Raw genomic sequence first — 27205 nt, forward strand, 5'->3', positions numbered from 1 at the left:
TTTTCATTTGGATGTTTTGTTACAGAGCTTTACTATTTTTGGTTTGAAGTGGCACAGCTCTTCTCACCTGTTGTTCAGTGACAGTGGGGAGCACTACGGGCATGACTGCAGAGACAGAGGGAGTCTCTTCAACAGGACCCCTGGTGACCACCAGCTTCACCCTGTTGCCACACTGCCTGAGGACCTGAGCCACCTGCTCGCTGCCCATGCCATGCAGGTCGGTGTCTCCGATTCTCAGGATGTGGTCCCCGCTGCGCAAGCGACCATCCTGACATAAAATAAACAAATAGAAAAACAAAAACACTTTCTGGCTTAGCCTCAGTAAAATATCACCAACATAATGACAGTGAATCCCAAACAAAAGAAAACTTAAAGGTTAATTCTGTGTTTGCTAGGTTAGAATCAACTAATCCTCATTTAATCAGAACACTTAAAAGATTCTCTAAATGAGTGAAACATATTCACAAAAGTCCATTTTTATGGTAATCACCAAATGGACAACTTTTAAACCGTGAAAAGCCCTTTCCACAATAAATTCAAAATACAATTCTTTAATCACCTGATCCGCAATCCCACCAGGAAGGATAGTTTTGACAATAACACCTGTTGTTTTTCCTCCCACAATACCGAAACCCAGACCAGTGCCATCATTGACAAGCTCAATTGTCTCCACATGCTGCCACTAGGAAAAGAAAAGAAATAGATAAATGACATTTGTCTTGTTTTTTTAAACTTTGTAGTCATAGAATTCTTTAACCTCCATAACACATACATATATGGTAAAGTATCATCCTGGCATAAAAATGATCAATTTGATCTGCAGTTGTGGCAAATTGTACTTTTTTCCAAGAAAAAACATCTATTCTTTGGTCAGTTATGTCTATGGATTAGAGCAATTACTGTAAAATCTGGACACCCCGGTATATAGGCTGTAGTATGTGCATTTTCTATTCAGCTGTACCGACAGTTGTACAAATTTCATTTAAAGCAGCACTTAACAATAACGGTATCACCAACAATATACTTCCTGTTTCCTTCAAATGCATCATTATGTCTGAAGCATGTTCTAGGCAGTGAAGCGGCCATGCAATACACAATGAATGGGGATTCATTTTTAGTTACATTAGGTCACATAAAGCGTGTGACAAGGCGACTGCACCCACTTGCAGTGATGACATTGTGTGTCTAAGCACTTTCTACTAGTGTATTAAGGCTGGCTCAGACTACACGATTTACTTGATTGTTCACGACTGCACCATGTCAGACTACGCAACAAAAATCTTGTTTATTCCCCGCCCACCTAACCCTTCACTGACATAAAATGATGGGGCAGTTCATCTTGGTAAGTCTGTTGTTAGCTGATGTCACTGTCTTCGTTGACAGTTAACATCCAACTACATGTTGTGTTGCATCATAACAGTGAGATTTGTACCAGAAAACAGTAAATTTAATCTCCACCTTCTGTCCCTCTGCTCTGGAACAGAGCCAGGCAGCTGTACTCTGATCAGAAGTGTTTTCAAAATTTGAGAGGATCGTATGTCTTGTGAGTGGGTGTGGCTTCAGCTCATTTAACTGACACACCCACACGCTCAAACAGAATTTACTGCCTCATTTTTCATGATTATAAAGCTTAATTTCATAAAATTTGAGATGTTTTTCATGACTGAAATTTTAACTGGTCATTTATAACACATGGCCTGTCATACAAAAAAACCTAAAATACAGATTTTTTTTTCACTTTACAGGGACTTTACTGTCACTCTGCTAAATAATGATACAAAGAGGCTCTCCTGCTGGTAGGCGTCATGTCAGGGTGTCAAACTAGATGACTAGTCTTGTCGGGTCGTGGTCGTTGGGCGTCTCGGTTGCGTCGTTTATTATGTGGGTTTAAATACTAGGTCAGTAATGGTGTAAGTGTTGGAATATAAAGTATGCATACCGCACTGGAGTTCGCAGAGAGTGTACTAGCAGCAGAAGGCGTGCGGGACACTGCAGGGCTGGCGAGCTGAGGTATAGGTCCTCTTGCCACCACGAGCTGCACCCTCTCTGAAGCGCTCTGCAGGATGCCTATAGCCTGCTGGTGAGTCACTGTCTGATCCAGGGGCTGCCCATTGATGGCTAAGATCTGGTCTGCCTCTTTGAGTTTCCCATCACTGTAAAGGAAAGAGCAGGGAGACAGATTGACATGGCATTATAGATGGTTTCAAAGCCTTTGAGATTTATCACTAACATTTTAAAACATCTTAAGGCCTGTTTATGTCCTCGTGACTATTTAAAAGATGTTGATAGGTACATACCAGTGTGCTACACTTCCTGGTTGTATTTCCTGAATAAAGATCCCGAGCTCACCACGATTCTCACTCTTAAGACCCACCACGCTGAAGCCCAGACCTCCTGACACTGGCTTCTGCAGGTCCACATGTGTGACGTAGCGGCCCTAGATCAAACACACAGAGTACAATATTTGGCCTCATACTGATTCACTACAGCTTCAAAGCTTCAGGCAGCCTTTAGAAGTCTATTTGGAGCTCCTCAAGAGAAAAGAACTCAGCATGCAGCCTGTAGTTTTCATCTTAAATCCTTGGATATTTGTTTGGATGAAAATAAAACTTGTCTAAGGTGAGCTACCTGCTCTAAAATTATATAACAGTAAATAATTCAGTATCAAATAAGCAGAATGTCCTTGAAAGCAATATGAAACATCAGAGTGATTGCTGTTGCTTTACAGAGGTCTGTACCTGTGCCATAGTTTGAATAACACAATCAAACTCCTCGTATGCTGTTTTGCCATTGATGAGTCCAACAGCTGGAGTATCTGAGTAGGAAACATGGCCCCCATTGGGCTTGACTGCTGCGATGTGATCAGTAAGTTCACTCCCACGTAATGCTGGCACGCTTCCCTGGAAAAATAAAGTAACATGTAGAGATTGATGTTGAAAACAAGTGATTTTTTCATGGCATATTTACCTAAATATCTATATTAATGTTGCCTGTTTGTGGCCTCTACAGAAGGCCACAAATTGTGGCATTAATCCAACCAATTACAATTAAAAGTTGGAACAAAACCACATGATTTATTCCTTGCTCTTCTGTTTAAAATGAGCAAATTTAATTTCAGACACCAGAAGCCTGAAGTGTGGTTGTCTGAAGCCACTGGGATGCCAGAGAGTTAGTTATCCCAGCACGATTAGCTGGATCCATGGCAGCCTAATCCTTCAGGATATAATGACTCATAGCTGATGTTCCAACAATGACTCGACTCCAAATACAATATTTCCATCATGGTGGAGGGAAAAGCTTCACTGGCCATCTGGATGCCTTAATAAGCTTGGGTTTTAATTAGTGCGATGACTTTACTTGTGTGACAGATGAATTACATGAAAGCTACAACTACATAAAACAGTGTTTTCCAGTTTCATTAGCCAAAGGGCATTATGTTTATGACCATCTGAATTGCATTCAAAAGGACGGACGTTATGCACTGCAATAATATCATAAACACTCCATTTGGCATATGGTGCTGCCAAGCTAAAGCTGTCCTTGTGCACTTGTGTATTTACATGCTGAAGTCAACTGCACAACTTTCAGAGCGTCTGGTACATGTCCTGTAAAGTAAGCCTCCTTTAAATGTAGTGCCACATTAATCCTAAGAACAAAACTCCCTTAGACAGAACACATTAGGGCAGCACACTGCAAACAAAAACCCTATGGGCTAGACTAAGTTAGCGTAGCATGCTGCTAAGTTGCTGTCCTCATGCATGAGCTTTGTTAGCTGGGGCCTGGCTAAGAGGATTAAAGTTCCAGTTTGGTTCTTGCACATTTAAGAAATTGTTTCTGCCCCACTTCACACAGCGGCCTCTTTCTCATTGGAGGAGTGGGGCCTTGTCGCCATAGCGACGCAGGCTGAGCAAGGCCTAACTAGCAGAGCCAGAATGACGGACAGTGTGTGTCTGTGTTAATGTGTCTGGCTCTGGTCTGAAAACAAAACCCAGCACACTCCCTCTTTTTAAATTTGTTCTGTTGAAGGGGGCCAAACTAGTGCAGAAGGGTTTTGATGCTCTATTGAAACATCACACCACTCCTGAAATGCATCCCTTTACCATAGAATAAATCTGTATTGAGATCTATGGGGAGACTGTTTGATAAATTTGCCTAACTAAAAAAAAACCACATGCATATCTGCAGGAATGTACCTCTTTAGAAATAAGCTAAATCTCCAGCACACAAAAATGCCAGCAGGCTTTTATAATCTAAATTCCACAAGGGGGTAAAAAAGCTCTAGCATCCCTGCCTCCCTCTGCATAGCTCACATATTTTCTTCTCTATTTCTCAAACGCTTACCCCGGCCCCCTCTCCACTGTGACTTAAGAGCTCTTTCCTTCCACTTAAATGTTCAATTCTCAATGGACAGACTCAGCCTGTAAAAGAAGTCCCTGACTTGGACCAACTATCTCTGCTCATGTTCCCATATTATATCTGGCTTGTGTGAACCTTGACTGCAATTTTGCCATGGCAGAAACACTACTGGGGATGGGGATTGAAAGGGGGGAGGGTTTGTGTCTTGACATGAGCCAAAAACTGAATCAGTGGTGGGTCAGCAGGGACGCAGAGATAAAGCCAGAGGCAATCCTGGGAGTATGGAAAATACTGTAACCTTACTGAGGTTAGGAGCTTCATTTTCTTGAGGATTATGTTCTGTTTTCTATTCTTAAACAGTAATAACCATGCCCATATGCTCATCAAACCCATTACTGGTTGCTGCAGTTGTTGCTCTTCTCCCTACCAGCTGTTGAGAGCTTCTTTCCTAATGTGATTCCACAGTCTACTCTCTGTGCTATAATGCATTCAAAAGTTCAGCCAAACCAGTTATGGGTCTTCAATGTGCTGAATTAGTGTAATTAAATGGGCATCATCCCAAGGGCACAGCCTTTTTCAGTGCTAAATTCCATCTTTGTGCTCCACTGCAGTTTGGTAGTGAAACATCAACATGGAACTTTTGCAATAAATACCTCTAATATTAATATTACAATAACTGAATAGTATATATTTGTGAAAATGATGCACATTTTTTATAATTTGAAAAAACTGTCATCTATATTTACAGATTCTACTTAAAAAAGTAGAAATGTAAATAAATATTTGTCCTGTTTACAGAGAAAAAGCTGTGTTGTGAAGACATCCATGCTGCCACCTGCACAGCTCAATATCTGTTATACATAATAAATTTCAGCTTGAGTGACAAATTTTCTTCCTCTATGTAGAGAAAGCCAAACAGCATCCAGATTTCCTGACTCCCAGGAAGAAATGATGGCTCAGATCTTGAGCATATTAAACGTTGGTTTATCTCCTTGAGGACAGACCTAAAGAAACTCAAATTTATACTTTTAACAGAATCATGATGCTGTTATTTTGGAAAATTGAAACCTGTTAAGCGAAAACTGGAATCCTTTTTCGTCTCTCACTGCTGACTGAAGCCAGAGTCAAACTTCTATATAACTTTACAGATGAACAAGCTCTTATTCAGAGGCTTTATGGACCAAGAAATGACAGCGTTTACACCACAGACATAGTTGTAAGAGCAAATTTCGATATCTGAATCCATGGTTGCAGCTTCCAAAGTTGGACTGTTAACACTGCAGTGAACAGAACAGAAAGTCTTGGCTTAGAATTACTGAGAAGTTGGCATCTGTTTTCAGACTGACTTATATTGTCGATCAGACATTGATAGCCACAGACTGCAGATGTATTCTAAGATGGCAGAAACTATGAGCCCTCTATTGTACATATGGGCATGTTCATGCAATTTTTGAAACAACTGAAATATTGTTAATCTGACATGCACAACAGGCAGTTTCATGTATTTATTGCATGGAATATGTTTCACATCCAACAGTCGGTTTGACAAGGGCAGAACCTTTGAAAAAATTCTCAGAGGAGGATTGGACAAACGTAATCACATTAATTGCGTACATAATTATGTAATTACTTCATAACATGAGCTCAACAGGCAGCCATCATCATTAAAATATCAGTGGTGATTCAAAATCATGCCAAAGCTGGTTAGGAGAACACAAAACATCTTTTCTGCCAAGAAAACCTTTCAGTTTGGCGCTTTGCTCTTCTTTTATTAAAGAAACACTGTCCAGCTCTGATAAAACCACAGCTATCTAAGCTAATTGCCTTAGCACCCATTGATCACAGGCTTGCAGCACGACTACACCCAACCTGTAGCTACCAGCTTCTTCTCCTTAAATGACACGGACTGGTCCCTCCACTTTCTGACCTGGCACAAACGTTACAGACTAAAGCTTTCCCAGATGGATCTGGTTGATGACAAACATGGAATCTGGACAATCCATCTGCTTTGCAAGGTAAAATTATTTCTACCCATTTTTAAACTCGAGAATCACTGTCATAGTAGCCATGTTGCTAGACCTGGTGTAAAGACATTGCAGTAGGAGTCAAAGTATAATGATTACAATGTTTCCAAGGAGAGGTAGCTGAAGCAACAGATATGTAGAATGATGCTATGATAATTTTTGCCCTTATACCAGTGGTTCCCAAACTATTTTCCTAAGGGCCCCCTTACTCACGTCTCAGAAAAGCTAAGCACCCATAGGGCCCACTTGAGAAAAGTACACATCCTTTCTTACTGTTTTCATTGACAAAATCCAAACCTAACAGGCCTACAGACACCTGTTCTTGGGAAAAATCTATGTATGAATAAACCATCATCATAAAAAAATAATAAAGAGGATCTGTTAATCTAAATAAAAAATCTTAAAACAGATCAAACTTAAAAAGTCATTAATTACAAGGAAAATTTTGAAATTTTAACTTTAAAAGTCATAGTATACATCAACCAAAACTTTGAGTTTTTTAGTTTTAAAAGTTGAAAATCCAACCTATGTTTTTGGTTTGGTTCCTGGAAAACCTTTGACATAACACTGATTTTATTTTATGATTTTAAAAACCTGAAATTATATACATTTTGATGTCAAAATCTAAGACGTTTAATGTAAATTTACAACCTTTTTAAACTGTGCAATTCTGAGTTTGTTTCCTTGTAAACAAAGACTTCATAATCTCAAAAAAATCTAATTTTTTCCCCTAAAAAATCTTCACTTTTTGCCCAAAAATTCATGGCTCCTCTTATTTTTTAATCTTTTAGGGTAGCCCTAATACACTGTTGTACATTATGTTTCAAACATGATAAAAAAATCTGTCTAAATCTAATTTTGACAACACCAGAGCAGATAGGTCCTGTGCCCCCTTAAGGGTGCTCGGACCCCAGGTTGGCAACCACTGCCTTAAACTAATATTTTTTGTATTTCGATTTTTTTTTATTTGGAGAAAGTATTATCAAATGAGTGGAAAATAACATGCTGGTGAGCAGCTAAGAGAATGAAGCTGATTCATTACATGCACAAAGATCAGATTAGTTGCAAGTGGGTGAAGGATATAAATGTCATCACCCTCATCCTCTCCCTATGAATTATTCTGATGCTGCGTTCACATATCAGCTCACCCTGACTTCTTGTGGAAATTTGATGTGGGGGCTGACTTGAAAATTTCCTGATAAAATACAGATGAAAAATCCCTCCATTTGTGTTCCTACATGCTGATAGAATTTTGGAGAATTGTCAGAAGTTTAGTTCATTTGTGTAAAGGCTTAATCATAACAACACCCCCTTCAACAACTTAATGATCATGAGAGTACACCAGTGAGCTTGAATTTCTCATTAAACATAAATACTAGTGTTTATAGTACATCTGTTCTTACAAAGTTTGATGCTCCCATCAGTCATTTTAGCACTTTATACTCATAAAGTAAGTAGTGAAGACCTCTAAATGAACTGTGCCCTCTTTATGACCTAGCATTTTTTCTTTAGACTCTGATGTGATCCCAGCATCGCTCATTATAATGAGCTATGTTATTCATAGTTAACAAGTTCACAGAGTTGCAGGCCTATTTAAGCTTTCTGTACTGAGTACTGTATTGTTAATGGTCAAATTAAATCTACTTCACTTTTCAAAAATAAAACAGTCAGTTTACCTGGTCTCTGAGATGCTGCACAGACTTCTGCAGAGCCAGGATCTGGTGGAAGAGGGGGCTCTGGAGCACAGATTTGAGCAGGTTGAGCTTCTCTTCAGTGGGCACCTCCCCCCGCTCCTTCAGTTTGGCCTGGAGACGCTCCACCGCCTGCAAGGCACGCTGTGTATCTGCAAGCCGTCGCATATTTCAGTGACAGGGGCCGGCCGGGGAGAAGGAGTGAGGTGCAGGGAGAGATAGAGGAGGAGAGAGGTGATGAGGACAGAGGCTTTATCAGCACATGGGCGGTAGAGATAAAGGTACAGAGAATTGTGTTTGGACATGGCCACAGTTTTACATTTTAATAATACAATTTGATTTTAATATATACTATATGCTACAGCAACTTGTCTTGTGCCTTGGTCTGAATGTTTAACAATGGCATGTAAATTAAGTATAAAGAAGAATAGAGAGACCTGTAGGCTTAGGGTGCAGCAGACCTTACTATATCAAAGTCACATACTATCAGAAATCACACACCAGTCGAAAGAAAAACTTAATTCTCAGCACGCTTCTTGTTTGCAGAATAGCATATGCTTCCTTCAGCTTACAGGGTCAATGGTGGGCTGCACAGCAGCAAAGAATGGGTATCAGGAGGCTGAGATAAAACGAAGCCGGCCCTCGATGGTTTGCTTGCTGGACCCTGCATAAGCCCCACAGCCGAGCAACTCCAGAGTGGCTTGTTAGAGCAGATGGGCCAGCTCGACGTCATCGAGACAGAAATGAAGCAATTTCCAAAGCTCACCAAGTGTGACTAACACCTAATAGGGCGTGCACAAGGTCCAGGGCACTGTTTGCACTTAGGAGCTTTGTTGTTCGAACAAAGGTTGTAAACAAGCCGGCAACTCTGGAGCATGAGGTGATTTTTTTCTTGCTCCCATGCAGGTGGTTGTTTCATTGTCATTGCCCTCGGCTTAGTGTGCAAAATGAGGAGTCCCACCACAGTGATTCCAGGAGAAAGTCTGGCATGGAACAAGTTTTACAAATATTACTTGACGAGCAAAGAACAATTGTTATCAACTGATTTTTTTCCATATGTTCCATATGTATAATTAACTTATTGAAATACCTCCTCTTATACAACAAATAGTAATAGGGTGATTTAAAAATTCCTTTATCATGTACAACTGCAGGGTAAAGCCCAGTGCAGATACTGTGGATCATGCTAAGAACGCCTGCTCAAGCTGGGATCCTACTGAGGTGTATAGATGCAAGAGTAAATTGATCCCTAATCACATTATCTAGGCGTGTAAAGCCAAGGTCAGACTACATGTTTTAAGATGATTATAGCCCACTCAGACAGTTGTAGGATTTGAGAACCAGTCAGTCCCTGAAAATCTGTCACTTCATCCCATGTAGCGCATCAAAGCGATCAACAATGACGGATAAGTCTGGGACACCTCACAACCTTGGGATATGCTTTTTTCCATCACATAAAAGAAGTTTAACGCTGAGAGCACAGAGCATGTTGAACATGCAAAAAGAATGAAGGTGGTGCAGTTCAGCAGCTAAACTGCTAAGTGCTGTAAGCATTGGCATCAAGCTATTATGTTTGTAAAGACAAATACAGTATGAAATAGTAAGTAAATACATGCTTGTTTACATTGTTTTCCAGGTATTGTCTAGCCCAGGCTGTCCTCTTTCATTAAATTAGTCATAATGATTGTATGGGTTCTACATGTTTGTTGCTCAAGTCACAGCTCAATTTTATAGCTCTAGGATCACCTGACCTGACACAGTGACCACAGCCAAAAACATCATCTTATCTGACAGCGCCTTAAGTCAAACTTTTTTTAAGCCAGGCTAAGGTGTTTACTTGCATTTTACTCGTCTGATTTTTGTCAGATTAAAACAATAATTTCACTTTTTCCAACTGCATGTAAACACACTGTCTGCAGCATCATGGCTAAGAAGACTGTGGTTGTTGGGCATGCAAAAATATTAACTGCCCACAAATGCAATTTTTTAACGTAATAACTCCATAAATTTCCCACAGTTGTGATAGCAGTTGCCTAATGCAAATGTAATAACAAAATTCCTACAAATGTAAAAACGATGACATTTGCCAGGATTTATGTTTGTATGTAAGGTAAAAATCTCTGGCTTTTAAAAATTGTAATCATTTCCCACATTGTAATATGAACATAAAAAACTTAATATTTATGGCTGTTGTTTGTTGCAGCCTTTTGTACAACTGCCAGTGGGTCCAAGTAAGCTTGAACTCAAGTCACATCAATAAACCTGGTCTTGGCAATTTTCTTGTTTCACCATGAAACAGGGAGTAGTTTTTTCAGAGTCTTTAAACACTAGTAGAGCCATAAACCTTATTAAAATGTGCCAAAACAGTGCTTGAGGAAATTTTAAATGATTTACAGAAACACTGCTCACTGAGCCAGTTCTATTTCTTTAGAAAAATTTCAAATTCCTGTCCACTCAAACATTTGTTAGTCTCAGGAAGTTTGTAGCCTATAGGTTTAAGACATGGTAACTTGCTTTCATAGGGATTGCCAGCCTAGGCCTGTGAGTAGTGTTCATGTGCAAAAAAAAAGTGATGTTTTCCTCATCTCTCCATGAGCTGTAAAATGACTTGTAATTGGATCAGAAAAATGCCCTCTGAGTGTCTGACGGCTAGGTTCAAGAACTCCTTGGATTTTGCAGAATTTTCCAAAACTGATCTCAACCCTCTTCTTTTCTCAATGAAAAATTCTGTGCCAAGATTCATGGCTCTATGAATATTTGTATTCCTCAGAGCACTGTTCTGACTCATTTCAATCCACTCTGCTAAAATTCATGGCTCTACCAGTGTTTTAAGACTCTGGAAAAACTACTCCCTGTTTCACGGCAAACAAAAACTTGCCATGACTAAGTTTTTGAAAGTTTTTGGATGTGACTTAAGTTTATGCTCACGTAAACCCACTGGCAGGTGTAAAAGGCTGCAACAAACAATGGCCACAGCTTTCATTTTCCATGTTCACATCACATTTATGGGAAGTTAATACAATCTTAAGATACAGTGATTTTTACCTTCCTGCAAATGTAATCGTCACTATGTTTGCAGTAGGCAACTGCTATTATTTTGGAGGGATATTCATTACATTTGTGGGATTATTTCACTAAAAGCTGCAGATTTGTGTTACATTTGATGTTTATTACATATGTGGGTAATTTTTACCTCTGCAGCTGCTACAGGTCGCTGTCAAAACTTTTGTTGATATTGCTACCTCATATTTAGTATTCGTCAATCAAGTTCTCAGTCATCCCAAGAAAACAGCCTTCAGTTCATTCACTTTGTAATTTCTTTACAAAAAAGCGATGCAAAATCCAGACAAAAAAACCCTTCTCTTAAGAATTTTTCCCTGATAATCAGAAATATTTTTTTCTTCCAAACCCCATTTTTGGCTCAAGTGCACAGGATAACTTGACACTATTCTAACTGTCAGAAAGGCAGAAACCATTTATCACAGTCTTAGTTTTCTTAAAACATGCCTCAGTTGTGATTCTACCAAGCCTCTTGTATCACATCCCCATTCCCCCCATTGTCACGTTTCTGTTGATGAGTACATGGTCAACATTGCCAGTCTTAGAGTGACCACAGCTTGTGGCATTAAAGAAAAGAAGCTGGCAGCCCCAGTCTGGCTCTGTGCTTGACAGTTGGACAAATAAAGCTCTATGGGGACAAACAAACAATCAAGTATGTGGCAACATTGTCAGATATGGCAACATTGGCAGTACACACGCCTTGAACTGAATCCAGGGCTTCTTCCACTGGTTGAGAAACATTCTAAGCTGGAGCCAAACGCAGATGCAGAGCCAGCAAAGACGGACTCCCAAATGACTGGACCAAACCCTGCTGCAGAACATGCTAATTTAAGAAATGAAGATTAAAAACTCTAAAAAAAAAAAAAAAAAAAACACCCCGGCCTATTTATGTGTAGAGGCTTTATTTCATGTTTTGCCAAGGCTATCAAAGTAGCAATTAATCTAAGTCAACCTAAGTATTTAGTGTTTGAGGGAAGCAAACCTGGCCTGTAAAATTATGAAAAGAAGGACGGTACAACGGGTACAACCAATAAATAGCTGATAGCTCTGGTTAAAATATTTCAAAACTATTCTATCCTGGACAGGTGATTAAAAACTATTTAAAACATACCAACTCAATTGGAGTTGCAAATCAAAATGAACTCAGTGGTCTAATCTATTTTTTTTATAAATATTGTTTATTTTTCCAATCATTTACGATGCTGAAATTTCCAAAAAATTCCTGGCAACAACTGCTTGAATTGCTTATCTCCTATGATAGTAATAAAGAAAACTTTTGATTTCATTTGCATTTCATGCCTAAAAATTCAGCAATTTATTGTGAAAGCACATCACAAATTAGTTGTTAATGTAAATAAAACCTAGTGGCTGATGAGATGTCTAAAAACTAAAATAATTATAAAATATGACTTACCCATTGTTTCTATCATTTCTCCAATTCCAGTTAGATGTGATTTGTCACCATAAACATTTCTTTTCTTCTTCACGACCTGAAAAAACAGCACATCATCTTTTTCAGATCAATCATCTTAAGGTCCAATTCAGGCATCTTTTTAACTTTCACAAGGCACTCTTCACAAACAGGAAGTAAAAGCTCCAAAGCCTTCTTCTCCTCTGAACTCAATTTCTTAAACACTCCAATGGAAAGGTCAACATGAAAGGGAAAATGGATTTATTTCCTTTCAGTCAGGGCCATATTTATCTCTTAAGAATACTTCACAATAACATCACAGAGGAACCAGTGAGCTGAAGGACTGCAGGCTATTTACTGAGTTTTCAGTGCAGCGAGTCTATTGCAGATTTTTAGTCGCCTTACATTCCATGAATGCCTTTATTGCTGGATTAACACCTTGTAATTTACATTTCTAGGACTTGGCTTTGTGTATTCCTTGCTATGTGCATGACACATCTACAGCAGGAGCTAAATGAGAGCCTATGTTTCTTCCTAAAGCAATATTCTAGGAATTAATTATACATTTTTAGGTAATTTTCTCATGATCCACGATAACTCATCAATACATCCATGTATTTGGACCACTCTACAAAACTGGTGTAATCTCAGGTCCCAAAAAACAAGTGTTAAAGTGGTTTAATTACAAAAATAGTGCATATTTAACAAGATTTAGCTATTATCTTATTAAAACCACCATGCTTCACAGTGGGGATGGTGTGTTCGTGGTGATGATGGGCAGTGTTTGGTGTCCTCCAAACACAGTGTCTTGACTGGTAACATAAAGCACCATTTCGGGCTCCCCAGACCAAAGAACTTTCTTCCACTCGACCATGGACTCTCTCCCATGCCTTTTGGCAAACTCTAGTCCAGATTTAATCTGGGTTTTCTTCAACAGTGGGTTTCTCTTTACCACTTTTCCATAAAGCTGTGGTGAAAAACCTGGCCAACAGCTGTTATAGGCTGAGGTTTTCCGATCTAGACTGCTGAAGCATAGGTGTCTTGGTGGACTCTCTCACTAGTCTCCTTGCACGGTCACTCAGTTTGTGAGGATGTCATGATCTAGGCTGATTTACACATGTGCCATAGTCCTTCCATTTCTTGATGATGGATTTTAACTGAACTCTTAGGGAATGTTCAGTGCATTGGAAAACTTTTGTATCCATCCCATGACTTATACTTTTCAATAACCTTTTCTCTGAGTTGCTTGGAGTGTTCCTTTGTCTTCATGGTGTAATGGTAGCCAGGAATACTGATTAACCAGTGACTGGATCTTAAAGACACAGGTGTCTTTATACTACAATAATTTGAGACACATTCACTACACTCAGGTGACCCCCATTTCACTAATTGTGAGACCAATTGGCTGGACCTCTACTGAATTAGGCCAGTCACTTTAAAGTGGGTGAATATCTATGCTGTTACATATTTAACATTACTTTTTTTTGTTTAATTGACATTGCTTTGTAGAGTTCTGTTTTCCCCTAACATTAAATGGGGGTTTTTGTAATTTTTTTGGACAGAAAAGCCTAAATTATATTTACCATTGGGTGATTTATAAAATCAATGAAAGGGTATAACATCTAAGGGGTGGAAACTTTTTGTAGGCACTGTATAGAGTACTTTGTATTCTGAGGTGGCCATCCCAAACTTGAACCCTTAAACTTCATTTAACTAAAATTAAATGTTCAAACACGCTATTATTGTAACTAAATTAATACTGCTCTCACTGCCAAGACAATGCTGTAATATGGCACGTTTTCTCAAAAATAAAAGAAATTGAGCTGTTAATTATAATGTTTGTATGTGGGTTAGTAATATGTGGATTTCAACTACTGAATCCCTAACTGAATTCCTAATCAGCTCATTCAACTTTAGGCTTATAATAAAGAAAAATGTGATCAGAAATTCCCCAAATAATACTTGAATAATAGGAAGCTGTTTGAAAATACGAAGGAAAATATTTTAGAGGAAAAAAAATCTGAAAATGTGTGCTTTGTATCAGAATGACAACATAAAAGACGTGGGTGGAAATACTTTTTTTAGGTTGCTTTTAACTCTGGTTTTTGCAGTAATTCAAAAGAATGGCCCTTAAATAAATATGAGCACACTCAAGTCATAAGCACGTTCCAGTCTGCCTACACGCGTTTGACAGGCTGATTGAATCACAAGTAAACATTTCTGTGAGTGAAACCCTAACCTCTAAACATGACACACTGCACCTTTACAAGCTAATAATAACGTATGAATGCGTTCATGTCTTTTATGACAAACACGTACATTAATGCTGTCATAGCTGTCAACACCCATCCCAGGGATGTCATACATGATGACTTTCGAAGTGGCTTTGTTACAAGCATGTCATGAGCCAGGGAGACATTACACGATTAAAGGAGATTGGTGGGATAATTGAAAGCCCTGTATACAGTCTCAGAATAGCCACAGTACATGTAGCAGCAGAATCCCCACATTTGTTTACTTTCAATTCATTAGCTTTTTTCCCAACATTGCTACAAGATTCAAACTGATTCAGGAGCAACTGAAATATAATTGCAAGCTCTTTCATTTGCATGTGTTAATACTCTGTTTTTCTATGCTGAGTTGAAGTGTGTCTTATCAAACGTAGACTTCGTTGTTGCTAAGTTATATAGCTAGGAATCGCTATTCCTGCTACTACAGCTATTTAAATGCACCACCAACAGAAATGCATTTCAAACATCTACTATACAGCTATAAAACATTTCAGATGTAGGTTAATAATGTACAATATCATAGCTTAAACCTGGGTTATTGTTGTTGTCCATGTCAGCTGCTGAGAGAACATTTTTCTCAAGCATTTTTCTAAATATTGTTTCTCAGTAACAAAGGTTTGTTAGAGATGTTTTAGGGACTTGTTGCGCCCTTTTTGTTCAACGTAACATAACTGGAGGTGTTTTCTTGAGCACGAGTAGGCGAGAAGTGATTCACTTAAGGTTGCACAGAGGCTTGTAATGATTCACTGAAGGCCCGAAGAACTTATTTTTTACACTTTGGACTCTTAAATGTGACATTTTCCTACTAAAATAATCGGAAAGTGTTTTGTTAGCTTGGCTGAAACGGCAAATTAGCTCAGTTTAACAGGTTGACATTTTATCGCGCTGCTCTTCTACATGAAAGGCAGTGTCAGACCTCTGTTTAATGTACACCTTTAATCATAACATAGCGTTGCTACCGTAAATGTATGCAGTGTTGTTGCTAGTATTTTGAATAAAGTCGCCATAGCACTTGGGACAATCCGCTTTTCTCAACTCCTCCTCCTCCTTCCTCATCTCCTCCGTGGAGAAGCAACAGGCTTCCGAGAGCAAGACGGTCGAGAAGTTCGTATAGTATCACCACTTTATTGCATTAAAAACCCCACAGTAGAGTAGAAAACATAACTGAAAATCGAAAAATGACTCTGAAAGCATTTAAACCCTGTCTTAAATGTGTTTAAACCTTCCGCAACGACAGTCGTCTGAAATTATTACCCTCTAATTAGCCTCCATGTAGCGAACAAAGGCGACCGTTATACGAGCTGGCGTTGTTAAATACCTCCCAAAATGTACATTTGCGTCTCTTTTGGCGTAATTCCTTTATATAAAAGTCACTTACATGAGTGTGGAGGGTTTACTTCCCCGACGTCCAGTCCCCTACCCTATCCCCTGTTGTCCTGCGGCTAACGGCGCTCTGACTGGGGCTTAAAGATGGGGCGTAGTGTAACTCGATCCTCTATGGACATTTTCGGCGATAGCGGTGCAGAGTTGAGCTGGGGCTGAAGCGCCGCTTGCTGGCTGCCCTGGCACCTAGGCCTGAAGCCTGGCTTCCTTTACCATAATTTCAGCATCTTTGCTTCTCAACCTCATATAGGCCTACCGGGGTATTTTAATGCCAAATAGGCAATGACTCGACCGCTTCTTTTGATTTGGGGTCTACTTTAGTTTACGCGGTCTTTTCATAAAGAAATGTACTTAATTTATACATAATTAAACAGAAGATTGGATTAAGCACAAAAATGGCCTATAGAATGGGCTATTATCAAAATGTTTGTTCCATAAAAGTAACCTGATTGGACAAGAGGCATTCCATCAGTGCTGATATCGAGTATAATGGCACTGGACCTAAACCAGTGTTATTTTCGTTGACTAAAACTGTGACTAAAAATGTTCATCAACAGCCTTTTTTCCATGACGAAAACTAGACTAAGACTCGTCAAAGACAGATCTATGATGACTAAAACTATCTAAAATGTAATTTAGTTCTCATCAAGACGAGTAAAACTAGACTGAAATGTAATTTAGTTTTCGTCGGACATTAAAAATCCATGATATTTCTCCACTGTGGGTAATCTATCAAAGTACAAAGTATCTGTATCTATTCCGCCTTTCAGCTGTAGAAAGCAGGGACCCCATGTCTGGCAGAGTGCATAGAACACACTACTATGGGGAGCAGGTGACCTAGTGGTTAAAGGCGCTCCCCATGTACGCGGGTGGCCCGGGTTCGAATCCGGCCTGAGGCCCCTCACTGCATGTCTCTCCCCCACTCTTGACCCTGTTTCCGACTCTATCCACTGTCCTCCTCTATGTAATAAATGCACAAAAATGCCCAAAAATAAATCTTAGAAAAAAAGAACACACTACTATGACTTTGTACCTGATTCAGGTAACAGAATAAATTGGACCAAAAGTAAAGACTGAAATGTGAGGACTTTAATGAACTAGACTAAAATGTTTTGCAGTTTTCGTCGACTAAAACTAGACTAAAACTTAAAAAGGTAGAAATGGCTAAAATGTGACTAAAACTAAAAGGCATCAAAAGACTAAGACTAAAATTGAAAATAGCTGTCAAAATCAACACTGCCCAATACAATCTTCTAAATGCATATCACCTCACTTTAAGGTGTAATAGCAGACTGTGAAGTTTACAGTAGTCCTTGATTGAGACTGGTAATTTTGAATTGCATGAAAGCAAGCTAAATGATACATAAACATAACATGCCTTTAAAAAAATCCCACTAAGGCTGGAAATATAATTTACTGAAATTACTGTAATTTAGTAGCATTTTGGGCACTTGTACTTTTTTGAGTACATTTTGAAACTAGTACTTTTACTTCTACTAAAGTAAATTTTAACCAGAGTTTCTGTACTTTTACTTGAACATAATATTCGTGTACTTTTTCCACCTCTGTTGAGAGAGATTGATTCCAATCCCATCACATAAGAACTGAGAGTACTGATATCTCAGTGTTAAATATTTCCAAGTTGATTTTATTTCCCAAAGTGTAATTTTAACTCCCCTCTAAATGAAATGGTCTTCAGCGTTGGACATGTTTTACAGTGTTGGTTCACCAGTGCTGGTTCAACTAGCCTATGTAAAGTAGATTGATCTAAGCTCCACCCACTGCCATTTCAAATTTTGGGGGTGGGCAGAGTTCCCCATCATACTCTTGGGCAGAGTGTTTAGATGTGTTTTTTATAAGTGTTTGTTTGTGTTTGGATGTTGTCTGTTGTATAGCGATCCCTGCTGGGGTTCTTTCATGTCATGTTTCTGCAGGATTGTTTTTGTTTTTTAATGTTAGAATCATTTGCACAATGAGTGAAGCTATCCACTGAGTTAGAGTGTTCGCCTGTGACTGAAGTTGATCTTACAGGATGAACAGTACATCAGTTTGCATTGCCTTGCTATGAGGTTGACCCTCTGCTTTGTTTTTGCCAGAGGACAGCGATGTGAGACTGTTGAAAGTGTTGAAATTAACTCTATTATTAACACTAAATTTCTCTGTGTATTTAAATATATCATAGAGATGCAACTTTAACTGAACAACCTGATTGGAGATTTATTTGCTTGTTGTTCTTGCAAACTGCACTTGCTACTTGAGGCAACCTTAAATTGAATACTTTTTTATAAATACTTTTTTCAAGTATTTTGCCTTAATGTGTAATATATACTCTTAATGTGCTGTCCATGGTAAAAAATAGGCTACACTTAGCAGCAGGACTTGGATGTTTATATCCCAATTGTAATTTCATGAACAAAAACATTAAGCTGTTCTTTTTTCCCCAGAATAAAAGCTGTATCACACTGGAGGTGGTGCTCTGGAACGAACAGCAAACACAAATATGACACCTGTGCTGTTACTGAGTACAACAGTACTCCCTCTTATGTGATATTGCTCAATGATTTAGCCTCCACTGTACTCTTGCAAAGAAAAAATCACATCTACTTAACAGTGAGGAATTACATTTCAGTCACTCTTACAGTTAACTTCTGGATATAAAGGTTTGCGAGAGGGAAATGACTGGCTGTTTTCTCTGTGGCAGCTGAATTAAGTCCTTGAAAAGATATTGAATCATTCAAGGACATTTGGCCTGAGTGCTCCTGTGTCACAGGTGCAGCGGGGCATCATATGACCTTGAGCAAAATGCTAAGCCGTGTAAAATATATAAAAAAGACCAATACTGTGCTCAGTCTTCATTGTGAGTCACTGCAGGACAAATAACACATATTTGAATTCTTAATATGGACCTTTACAGCATTCGCTGCAGGAGACTCATTCTCGGTAGAATTGGCATAAACTTATGTTATGATTCAGATTTTAGGAAAAGCCTTTTCTTCACTGTTTTTTTAATGGATAAAGCAGATTTTAGTGAATCAGGCACTTTGTTTAGGCTAGATTTATATATCTGATTTAGCCCGTAAACACAAGAAGGCCTGCTGTACGCATGAAATATATATTTCTGCTAGGATTTTGATCTGATGAAATATGTTTGGGCTCCTGAAGCACCTTGGAAAAAGGACACAGCATGCTGATAAACCAACATTTTCTGTCTGTGTCCTGTATATAGGATTAAGCAGGCAGCAAAACACCATGCTTATCAAATGTGATATGAGCTGTTACTCCAAATAAAATGCATCAAATGCCTTCTGGAATAGAAGCTGTTACCTCTTAACTCATGACTTGAATATAACAGCACCATTACAGCAGTGCTTGCATTGCATTTGCATTGTTTCCTTTCCCACTGTTAGATAATAAAGAAATATATCACGGATACTGGCAGCTCAGGTATATGCCACCTTCTGCCCTCTGACCGCAAAGCTAAAATAACTTTCCGAACTTTAAGTTTTCATGGATCGAGACATCCAGACAGGAGCAGGGTCACTCTGTAAGAAGTCATTTCAACAAGGGGAAAGGGATACAAGCAGCTTTCACAGAGCTGATACTTACTAAATCCTTTCACCATTTATATCTTTGCTTCCACCTCCCTCTTATCCACCCTATAACTCCACTCGTACTTTGACAATAAGCCACTTTTATGTGGGAGGTCTGACTCAGCCAAAAGCTGAAAAAGACAAGAGATTGAAACAAGAAAGAAAAGGAAAAGAGCCTTTTCTACTCAATACTGAGCAGCAGAAGCATTTTATATTTGAAACCTGCCCATTACTATTATTTGTTTCAGCATTAGTAACATGAGACTTCAAAATTGTGACTGATATCATGTCAGAGCATGCATGTCACTGTTCTGAAGGCTCCTTCATGCTCTTCATTCATCTCATTAAACCCTTTGCAATGGACCAATCAGGTTAGTCAACAGACTAAAATTTGTAACTTATAAAGTAAAATTAAGAAAGCAAGGACAGAGAGCAAGACAAGGTGATAGGGGGAAGAAAGTAGAGAAAGATGGCTGGACGAGGATGGTGGTGGAGGAGAAAGTAGGGACAGAGAGAGGCAAGGATGATGGAAGAGAGGAAAGCAGGGACAGAGAGCAGGATGAGGCAGGAGATGAGGATGATGGAGGAAGAGAAAGAAGGGACAGAGGGCAAGACTCACAAAGAACATCAGTGTAAGGTGCATACTGTAAGTTGTGAAGATGCAGTATTGTAATCATTTTCCTAATGTAGGGATTAGGAAGCTAAAATTCTGACAAATACACGAACAAATGTGACGGAAATGATACAAGTACATTTAACTCAACCATAGTAAAAATATTACCTTTCAGTACTAGGAAATTACGGTTAAAAAATACAGTAAAATGTGCAGATATTCTTAAAAGGACAGAACGTGTTTTGCTTGGCTGGCAGGCTTAGGGGGAGCTCTCTGTAGTCTTCTTTCTGTGGGCCCTAAATCCCTAGCTACACCCCTAACTCTGCCCCATTACAGTTAAGCTGACAAAATTAGAAACAGATGTGTTTGGTTGGCATACTTTCCCCTAAAAATGCATTTCAATCAATTTAAAGAACTTTTCTACATCCAAATTTCCTAAAAAGTGTGGACGTTTTGTCCATGTGTTTTGTTGCTAAATTAAGAATGGCAATACTGTTCAAAAACAATACAGTTTAATGTTGTCTTTTTTCTCCTCTCAATTAAAAAATGGGCTCCATTATTTTGTAAATCATTATAAATTATTTATCCATCTACTATCCATTCCATAACACTTGTCCTTTTCAGGGTCGTAGCGGGCTGGAGCTAATCCCAGCTGTCATTGTGCAAGGCTGACCTAGGACTGGTCGGCAGTCAATCACAGGCCTGAAATACTTCGGTGGTTTCCTCCATTAGGCAAGGTTAGGCGATTGCCCGGGACCCAGTGCTCAGAGGGGTCCCAAGATACAGCTGATACACTGTTAGTGTGTATCAAATGTGAGTTATACATCTAATATTACTCTTTAACCTTTAGACATAACTTTTAAATGTAAACAGAGGGCTATGAGTGAAAAAAGCATCAAAATAAATTATGAATATAATGAAAACTTCCTGTGGACCCCTGGTTTAGTTTTTTTGAGTTATAGTAATTAATTGAGTCATTTTTTAAAACTTTATAGATGAAAAAACTTATATATAATTTAACTTACCATCAAACCATGTGGCTTGCTCTGTATGCTTATCATGTTAGCATACTGCACATAGCTGACCCTGCTTGAATGCACTGGAGATTCAAAGTGAAAGTGATTACTCAAGATCACAGTGATTAAGCAGTGAACCAACAACCTTCTCAGCTTACAAAATGACACTATAGCGTCAAAACTTTATTATTTTCTGTGACAGAAATTGTCAGAGATCATATGCTATTGTATTTATTTATGGCGTCATTGAGTAAAAAGACAAAAACCTGAGAGGAAATCTATGATTGAGCCATATTGGCAGGGTAAAGGCTGGCATTGTCAGCTGTTCTTGATTTGTAGCCAATAAATCCGTCAACACTGGAAGTGTCTTTGAAAAGGTGACATCCAAATTGATGTAAAAGGTTTCACAGAGAGACTGAGACATCTTGATTTTTATACCATGGCACCAGGTGGAGAAGAGTAAAATACTAATTCAGTCTGGAGAGACTTAATACAAGTTTAGCAATAATTTATTTTACAAATTTTAATGAAAGAGAAATGTGGAAAGTCTTTGGCCATTAGACTCAGTTGTGATGACTTCATGTACTTGAAGGGTTAGTGAGGTAAACGGCAGGAATAGGACAACCCCCTATGGAGTCTTAACACTGGTACTGGTGTTGATAAAGGATGCAGGATCAGATGACGAGTAGATTTCTGTGAAGCCGTACCAGGAATCATAAGGTGGCTTAGAGGAGGAGACCTGTGAGGATCTGGACTAGATGCTGATGAACCGAATGGAGGTGGCTGGGGTGGAGGAGGGTTGCAGCATCCACACTGAAACAACAGGCTGACTGTGACTAAGTCAGCTCAGTGGACAAGTCAGTCATCTGAACATTTTTAATGTTCTCTTATTTCATTATTAAGTCATAACAAGTTCCTTTCCCCCCAGTTAAGACCAAGTTAATTACCCGTGATTTAAGACAGCAGGAAATAAAAAACCCACAGTAAACGGTTTGAAATGCAAAGTAATGGAATTTTAAAATGTGATAGAAAGGATGTGATTAACTGTGATGTACTAAAGAAATTCTGAGATTAGTTGTAATAGTTTAAGACAGTAGAACATTTAAAATAACTCAACATTTTAACATGCAAAAAAGTGGAATTTTAAAATGCAATAAAAGGGTGTGATTAATCGTGATTAACTCCAGAAATTCTGAGATTAATTGTGATAGTTTAAGACAGTAGAAAAAAAAATAACACAACAACAGTTTGAAATGCAAAATAGTGGGACTATAAAATGTGGTAAAAAAGGTGTGATTAATCACAATTAACAACCGCAATTCTGAGATTAATCGCAATTAAGAATCTTAAACTTTTGACAACCCCAAAAAATTATCATTTTGTATTAAAATACAATTTTGATGTTAAAGTAAATAGTAAGTTGACTTTGTATGTGTCTGTTTCCATAATTTATATTTAAACATGCATACGCTTTATAAAATGTACTCTTATTTACCATACATGGGAAACCAGTCATATATGGTCACTTTTTGACTTTGATTTGCAGCCTGACTAGAAAAAAGTGTCACTTTGAGTCACATAGATAATAAGCTGCATATAAATGTGTGTTCTGTGGTCATTTTTAGAACAATAATAAATGGGAGCTTAGCTAATTTTCCCTGGTGATCATCAAAGATATTTTCTATTCTCAATAGTCCAAATACTGCAATATGACTTGTCTGTATTCAGCAGTTCAAACTTCTTACCCCCACATTTTCTCAACAAGTTATATAGCCTCACAGAGTTGTGGAGGCCTGTCATGATGACAAATAATGTAGTATTGCATGTGGAAATGCCTTTTAATTGCTTAGGAAATGACAGCTAGACTGGTAAGTGTGACAGGGTGGAAAAGAGTGTTGGCAGGAACCTGTGTGAGTACTGACTGCTTGTTGTTGACTGATGATCTGTCGCACATGGCTACCTACATAACGCCTGGCACCCAGCATTTCTTGACAGCCAGTTGAATTTAAAGTTGATAAGGACACAATAAATTACCATGATCATGTACCATAGCATCACACTTTATGTAACTTTGGTGCATTCTCATAAAGTGCAGTTAAAAAGATGGGTATTCTAAAAATTTCAGTACTATTAAGGCCAAAGGTCTAGCAGTATATTTTGCAGAGTGTTAACAGTGACAACACATTTTTTGTGTGCACAGGTATCGTTTAGGACAGGCTTTAGTTGACGTATTTTGACCGCAGGTGAGCAGCAGAGCGTTTGGTTGCAACCAGATGTTAAAACTGTTAGCAAACTGGTGATTCAAACAATAAACCTGCTTTAAAGGACTGGAATTTCAGTGGAATTAACACTGAGTAATGCTTCTGTCCAGCTTAATGTAAGTTTAAAAATCTCTCCTCATTAAGCTTGAAAAACCCCAGCGTGTGCCTGTAAGTCAACAAGCTAGCTGCTAAGTCGGGGCTCTAGCTAGCTAGTTGAGTGACCGTGTTAACTGGTGACTCAGTTATTTTACAGCAGATGCCGACAGCTGTAGGAATGCATATTTGTCCATCTTTTCTTAAAACATCGGATATTTATTTCATGAAAAAGCAAGTTTTCAGTTCAACGTTTGTTGTTAGGACTGTCACCGATAAGTTCGTCGTCGAGTCTCCAGTTAACACGGTCACTCATTAATCCATAACACCAGGACGTCATTTAAGCGTTGAATATTTATGAAGTGCAGTGTCTTATTTCCAGGAGTCTGTGTGAATTTTTGTAGTATTTATAGGCACCCACACAGAAGCAAGGAGTAAGTTTGAGTAGCATTTTGGAATCGACTTTTAATGGGTTAGCTAGAAATTAAATATAATAGCAATGTTGTGCCAGTATTTCAGTATGTTAGCTTAGCTAAAGTTGGAACTTTAGTAGTTAGCTTTGCAGAATGACTGAAAACATTTAGCCCGGTTTTCTCACACCTTGACTACTCAAGTTTTAAATTTATGGCTAAACTCCACAATTTCTTAAATGATTATCATAATAAAAAATTAGCAACCACTCCTTCCCCACAACACACACCAGTCAAGACTACTTTTATAGCTTATTTTTACAAGCATGAGTCAAATTATTATTATATTTTTTATAAAAAATATTTGCTTTTTTAATTTGTTTTTGTACACCTTGTTTTTCTACATGAATAAAATATATAGATAAATGAATGGTACTTAGTCAACCCATCTTGGGTTATCTTCTGGTCCATAATCTTTTTTGCTTTTCTTCATGTTGTTTTTCCCATTCCCTTTCTTTTGTCATAAATATATACAGTACTTGTGAAACTGAAATAATATAAATCTATTTAATTTAAGTAATGGGGTCTTACATAAGTAACTTCAACAGCAACTAGTCTGGGAGCTAGTTTCTTTTAAATATGACATACTTCTCACTAATTTCTGCATGCATGCATCATGCTGCTGCTGCTGACAAAGCTGAACCTCCTCCACCCCAGCCTCCTCCTTTATAGCATTAAGCCTGTTGCACCCTCAGATTCATGCTGCTGTGGATTAATGCTTTTGAATTAATTCTGTTGTTGTCGATATGCATCGTCATAAATTTCTAGTCATGTGCTCCCTGAAAAGTCAAAGCATGCATCTTTTGAACTGAACCATCTCTGCCGAGTAAAACTTATATCCATTTTGCAATAAAATGGTTAAATGTATGATGAGAATGTTCCTGACTGAATTACAGTTCTTAATATTCCAACCATGTAAACATATCAGTATCAAACGAGCACAGTGCATCTCACCTACTGGTCATTATACTCCAATAAAAACAGTCCTGTTGCATCGAATCCCAGTAAAAACTCAAATCCAAACATTTTACATACATAAAGATCTACAGACTGATTTTAATCCTTAAGCGATGGAAACCTTCTTGAAACAGTCTGCCGCTTTACAAGCACAGTCTTGGGCAGGCACATCTTGCAATGGTAGAGGTATTCTCCTCTTTCCCTTGACTTGAAAACAAATTCCTGGTCTAGGTGGGGAAAGAGGTTCTTCTGTGTGTGTGCTCCTTGGAAGGTCCAGTGTCACTGGCAGTTTGTGCCTCAACAATAGAATCACTGGACTCATTTTCTTTGTAAATACATGGAACATGCTACAACATCACAGTCTCATCTCTTCATAGAGTCAGGAATAAATTAGATCAGCTGGCTGTTGGCCGCCTTTGTTTGATGTTGACAAAAGGGAATTGAGGTAAAGAAAACGACATTAACTAAACTCAAGCTGAAACAGAAGTGAAAGGTTTCTCTAATTAATGTCAACACTGACCATTAATTTCAAAACTAATGCTAATATTTGAAGATTAATGCATTAATAGAAGCAGGCTTCATGCTGTTGCTGACAACCAGCTGTTAGGTTGTAGGATTTTTGTACTGCTTTGTCAGCTGTAACACAGATCTTCCTCACTATATAGTATTCAACCCGAGCTATGCTGCAGTTGTGCAGTGCACACCTGAAATATTTTGTAAATGCAATGACTGCTTTATTTGTTAACATCTATTTTGATTTGTTGTGGCTATTTGTCTCTTTTCAGATGCGTTTGATTTGTCATTTCATAGTATATACAATATTGTGCTTGCCTAGTTCATTTAGTAATATGCTCTTTCTTCCACCAGAGATTAGTGAATCTCATTTTGCTTTTGGATATTAATTTGTTATAGTCTGTTGCCTCAAAAATGATTAGCTCCCCCAATAACAATTTCCCACTGCAGCTACAGCCTCAATCTGAGGTTCTCACACATTTGTTTGTGTAAGGATGAAACAAGTGAGATTCACTGTCTTAATTAGTGAGCTTGCTACACAAGTTTTTAAACTTCGGAGAGCGGCAGGCTTGCTGTTTCCTCTGCCTCCGGTCTTGATGATAAACTCAGCTAATTGCCTCCTCCTTAAGTAATGCACAGACATGAGAGTTTTATTGATCTCCTCTTTTAGCTCACGGAAGGAAAGAAATAAGAGCCTTTCACAAAATATTTAACTTTTCCTTTTACAGTTCAAGCAATTAGTCCAAACACAAATGTTGCTTTCCATTACAACATAAAGTGATTTTTATTTCTGTACTCCTCTGTGTAGTCGGTTCCCGATGGTGGCCCCAGATTTGACAGCAGTTAACTTTCTTGTTTTTATCGCTGTGAGCGCTTTGAAGTAATGAGTTCGCCTTAACTCCAAATGTCTTAGTGATAAACATGTAAGTGTGTATCGGCCAAAAGGGACTAATTGTTTTCTGCTCTTTTCTGTTAGGCGGTTCCTGTTTGCATCCTCATATTTGACAGTGTTACACATTCTGCATTTCAAGGTAAGACAAGCATCTAAGTCTATTTATAGTTTACAGAAAACTTCATAATTTTCACCAGTCTCGCAAATGATAAAAAAATATTTGAATTACATAATATAGTTACAGAAACATTAGAGGCACATTCATTCACCTTTCAGTGATCCAGTTTCAAACAAAAGTGTGCATGGAAATCAGTCGAAACAATGCAAAACTCTGAAACCGGAGAAGCAGAAGTAGGACAAGAGTTCCTCTTTGTGTCTGCTTGAATTGGTAAAGATTTGATCTCCTCTCCCAGAACTTACCTACATCTTTAAATAACATGAAAAGCTCACTAGAATAGTTAATATATGCATAGCTTATTAAAATAAACTGCAGATTTTACATGCTGGGCAAAAATCACTGAATAACAGAAAAAGTTCCAGTGTGGTTTGAGGCAGTGATAAGTTTGGCAGCTATTTTAGAGTTT

The 27205-nt window shown here is 38.3% G+C and overlaps 2 protein-coding genes across 11 annotated transcripts in view; one reads left to right on the forward strand and one right to left on the reverse strand.

Annotated features, from left to right (window-relative positions):
• LOC121505034 (multiple PDZ domain protein) overlaps positions 1-16324 on the reverse strand; it is a 70199-nt gene extending 53875 nt beyond the window's left edge. For all 10 annotated transcript variants that reach the window (XM_041780162.1, XM_041780158.1, XM_041780157.1 and 7 more), the window contains exons 1-8: positions 16212-16324; positions 12546-12621; positions 8057-8223; positions 2739-2900; positions 2298-2437; positions 1940-2153; positions 560-682; positions 68-268 (exon numbers count right to left, since the gene is read on the reverse strand). In XM_041780162.1, the coding sequence (XP_041636096.1) occupies positions 68-268; positions 560-682; positions 1940-2153; positions 2298-2437; positions 2739-2900; positions 8057-8223; positions 12546-12561 (1023 nt within the window). In that variant the 5' untranslated portion in view covers positions 12562-12621; positions 16212-16324. The remainder of the gene's footprint in view (positions 1-67; positions 269-559; positions 683-1939; positions 2154-2297; positions 2438-2738; positions 2901-8056; positions 8224-12545; positions 12622-16211) is intronic.
• A 7356-nt stretch (positions 16325-23680) lies between these two features.
• LOC121504417 (adhesion G protein-coupled receptor L3-like) overlaps positions 23681-27205 on the forward strand; it is a 361289-nt gene continuing 357764 nt past the window's right edge. The window contains exons 1-2 of the mRNA XM_041779142.1: positions 23681-23812; positions 26706-26760. The gene's annotated coding sequence lies outside the window, so the exon portion shown is untranslated. The remainder of the gene's footprint in view (positions 23813-26705; positions 26761-27205) is intronic.

The sequence above is a fragment of the Cheilinus undulatus genome, linkage group 22 (assembly GCF_018320785.1).
Source record: "Cheilinus undulatus linkage group 22, ASM1832078v1, whole genome shotgun sequence".
NCBI classification, from domain to species: domain Eukaryota; kingdom Metazoa; phylum Chordata; class Actinopteri; order Labriformes; family Labridae; genus Cheilinus; species Cheilinus undulatus.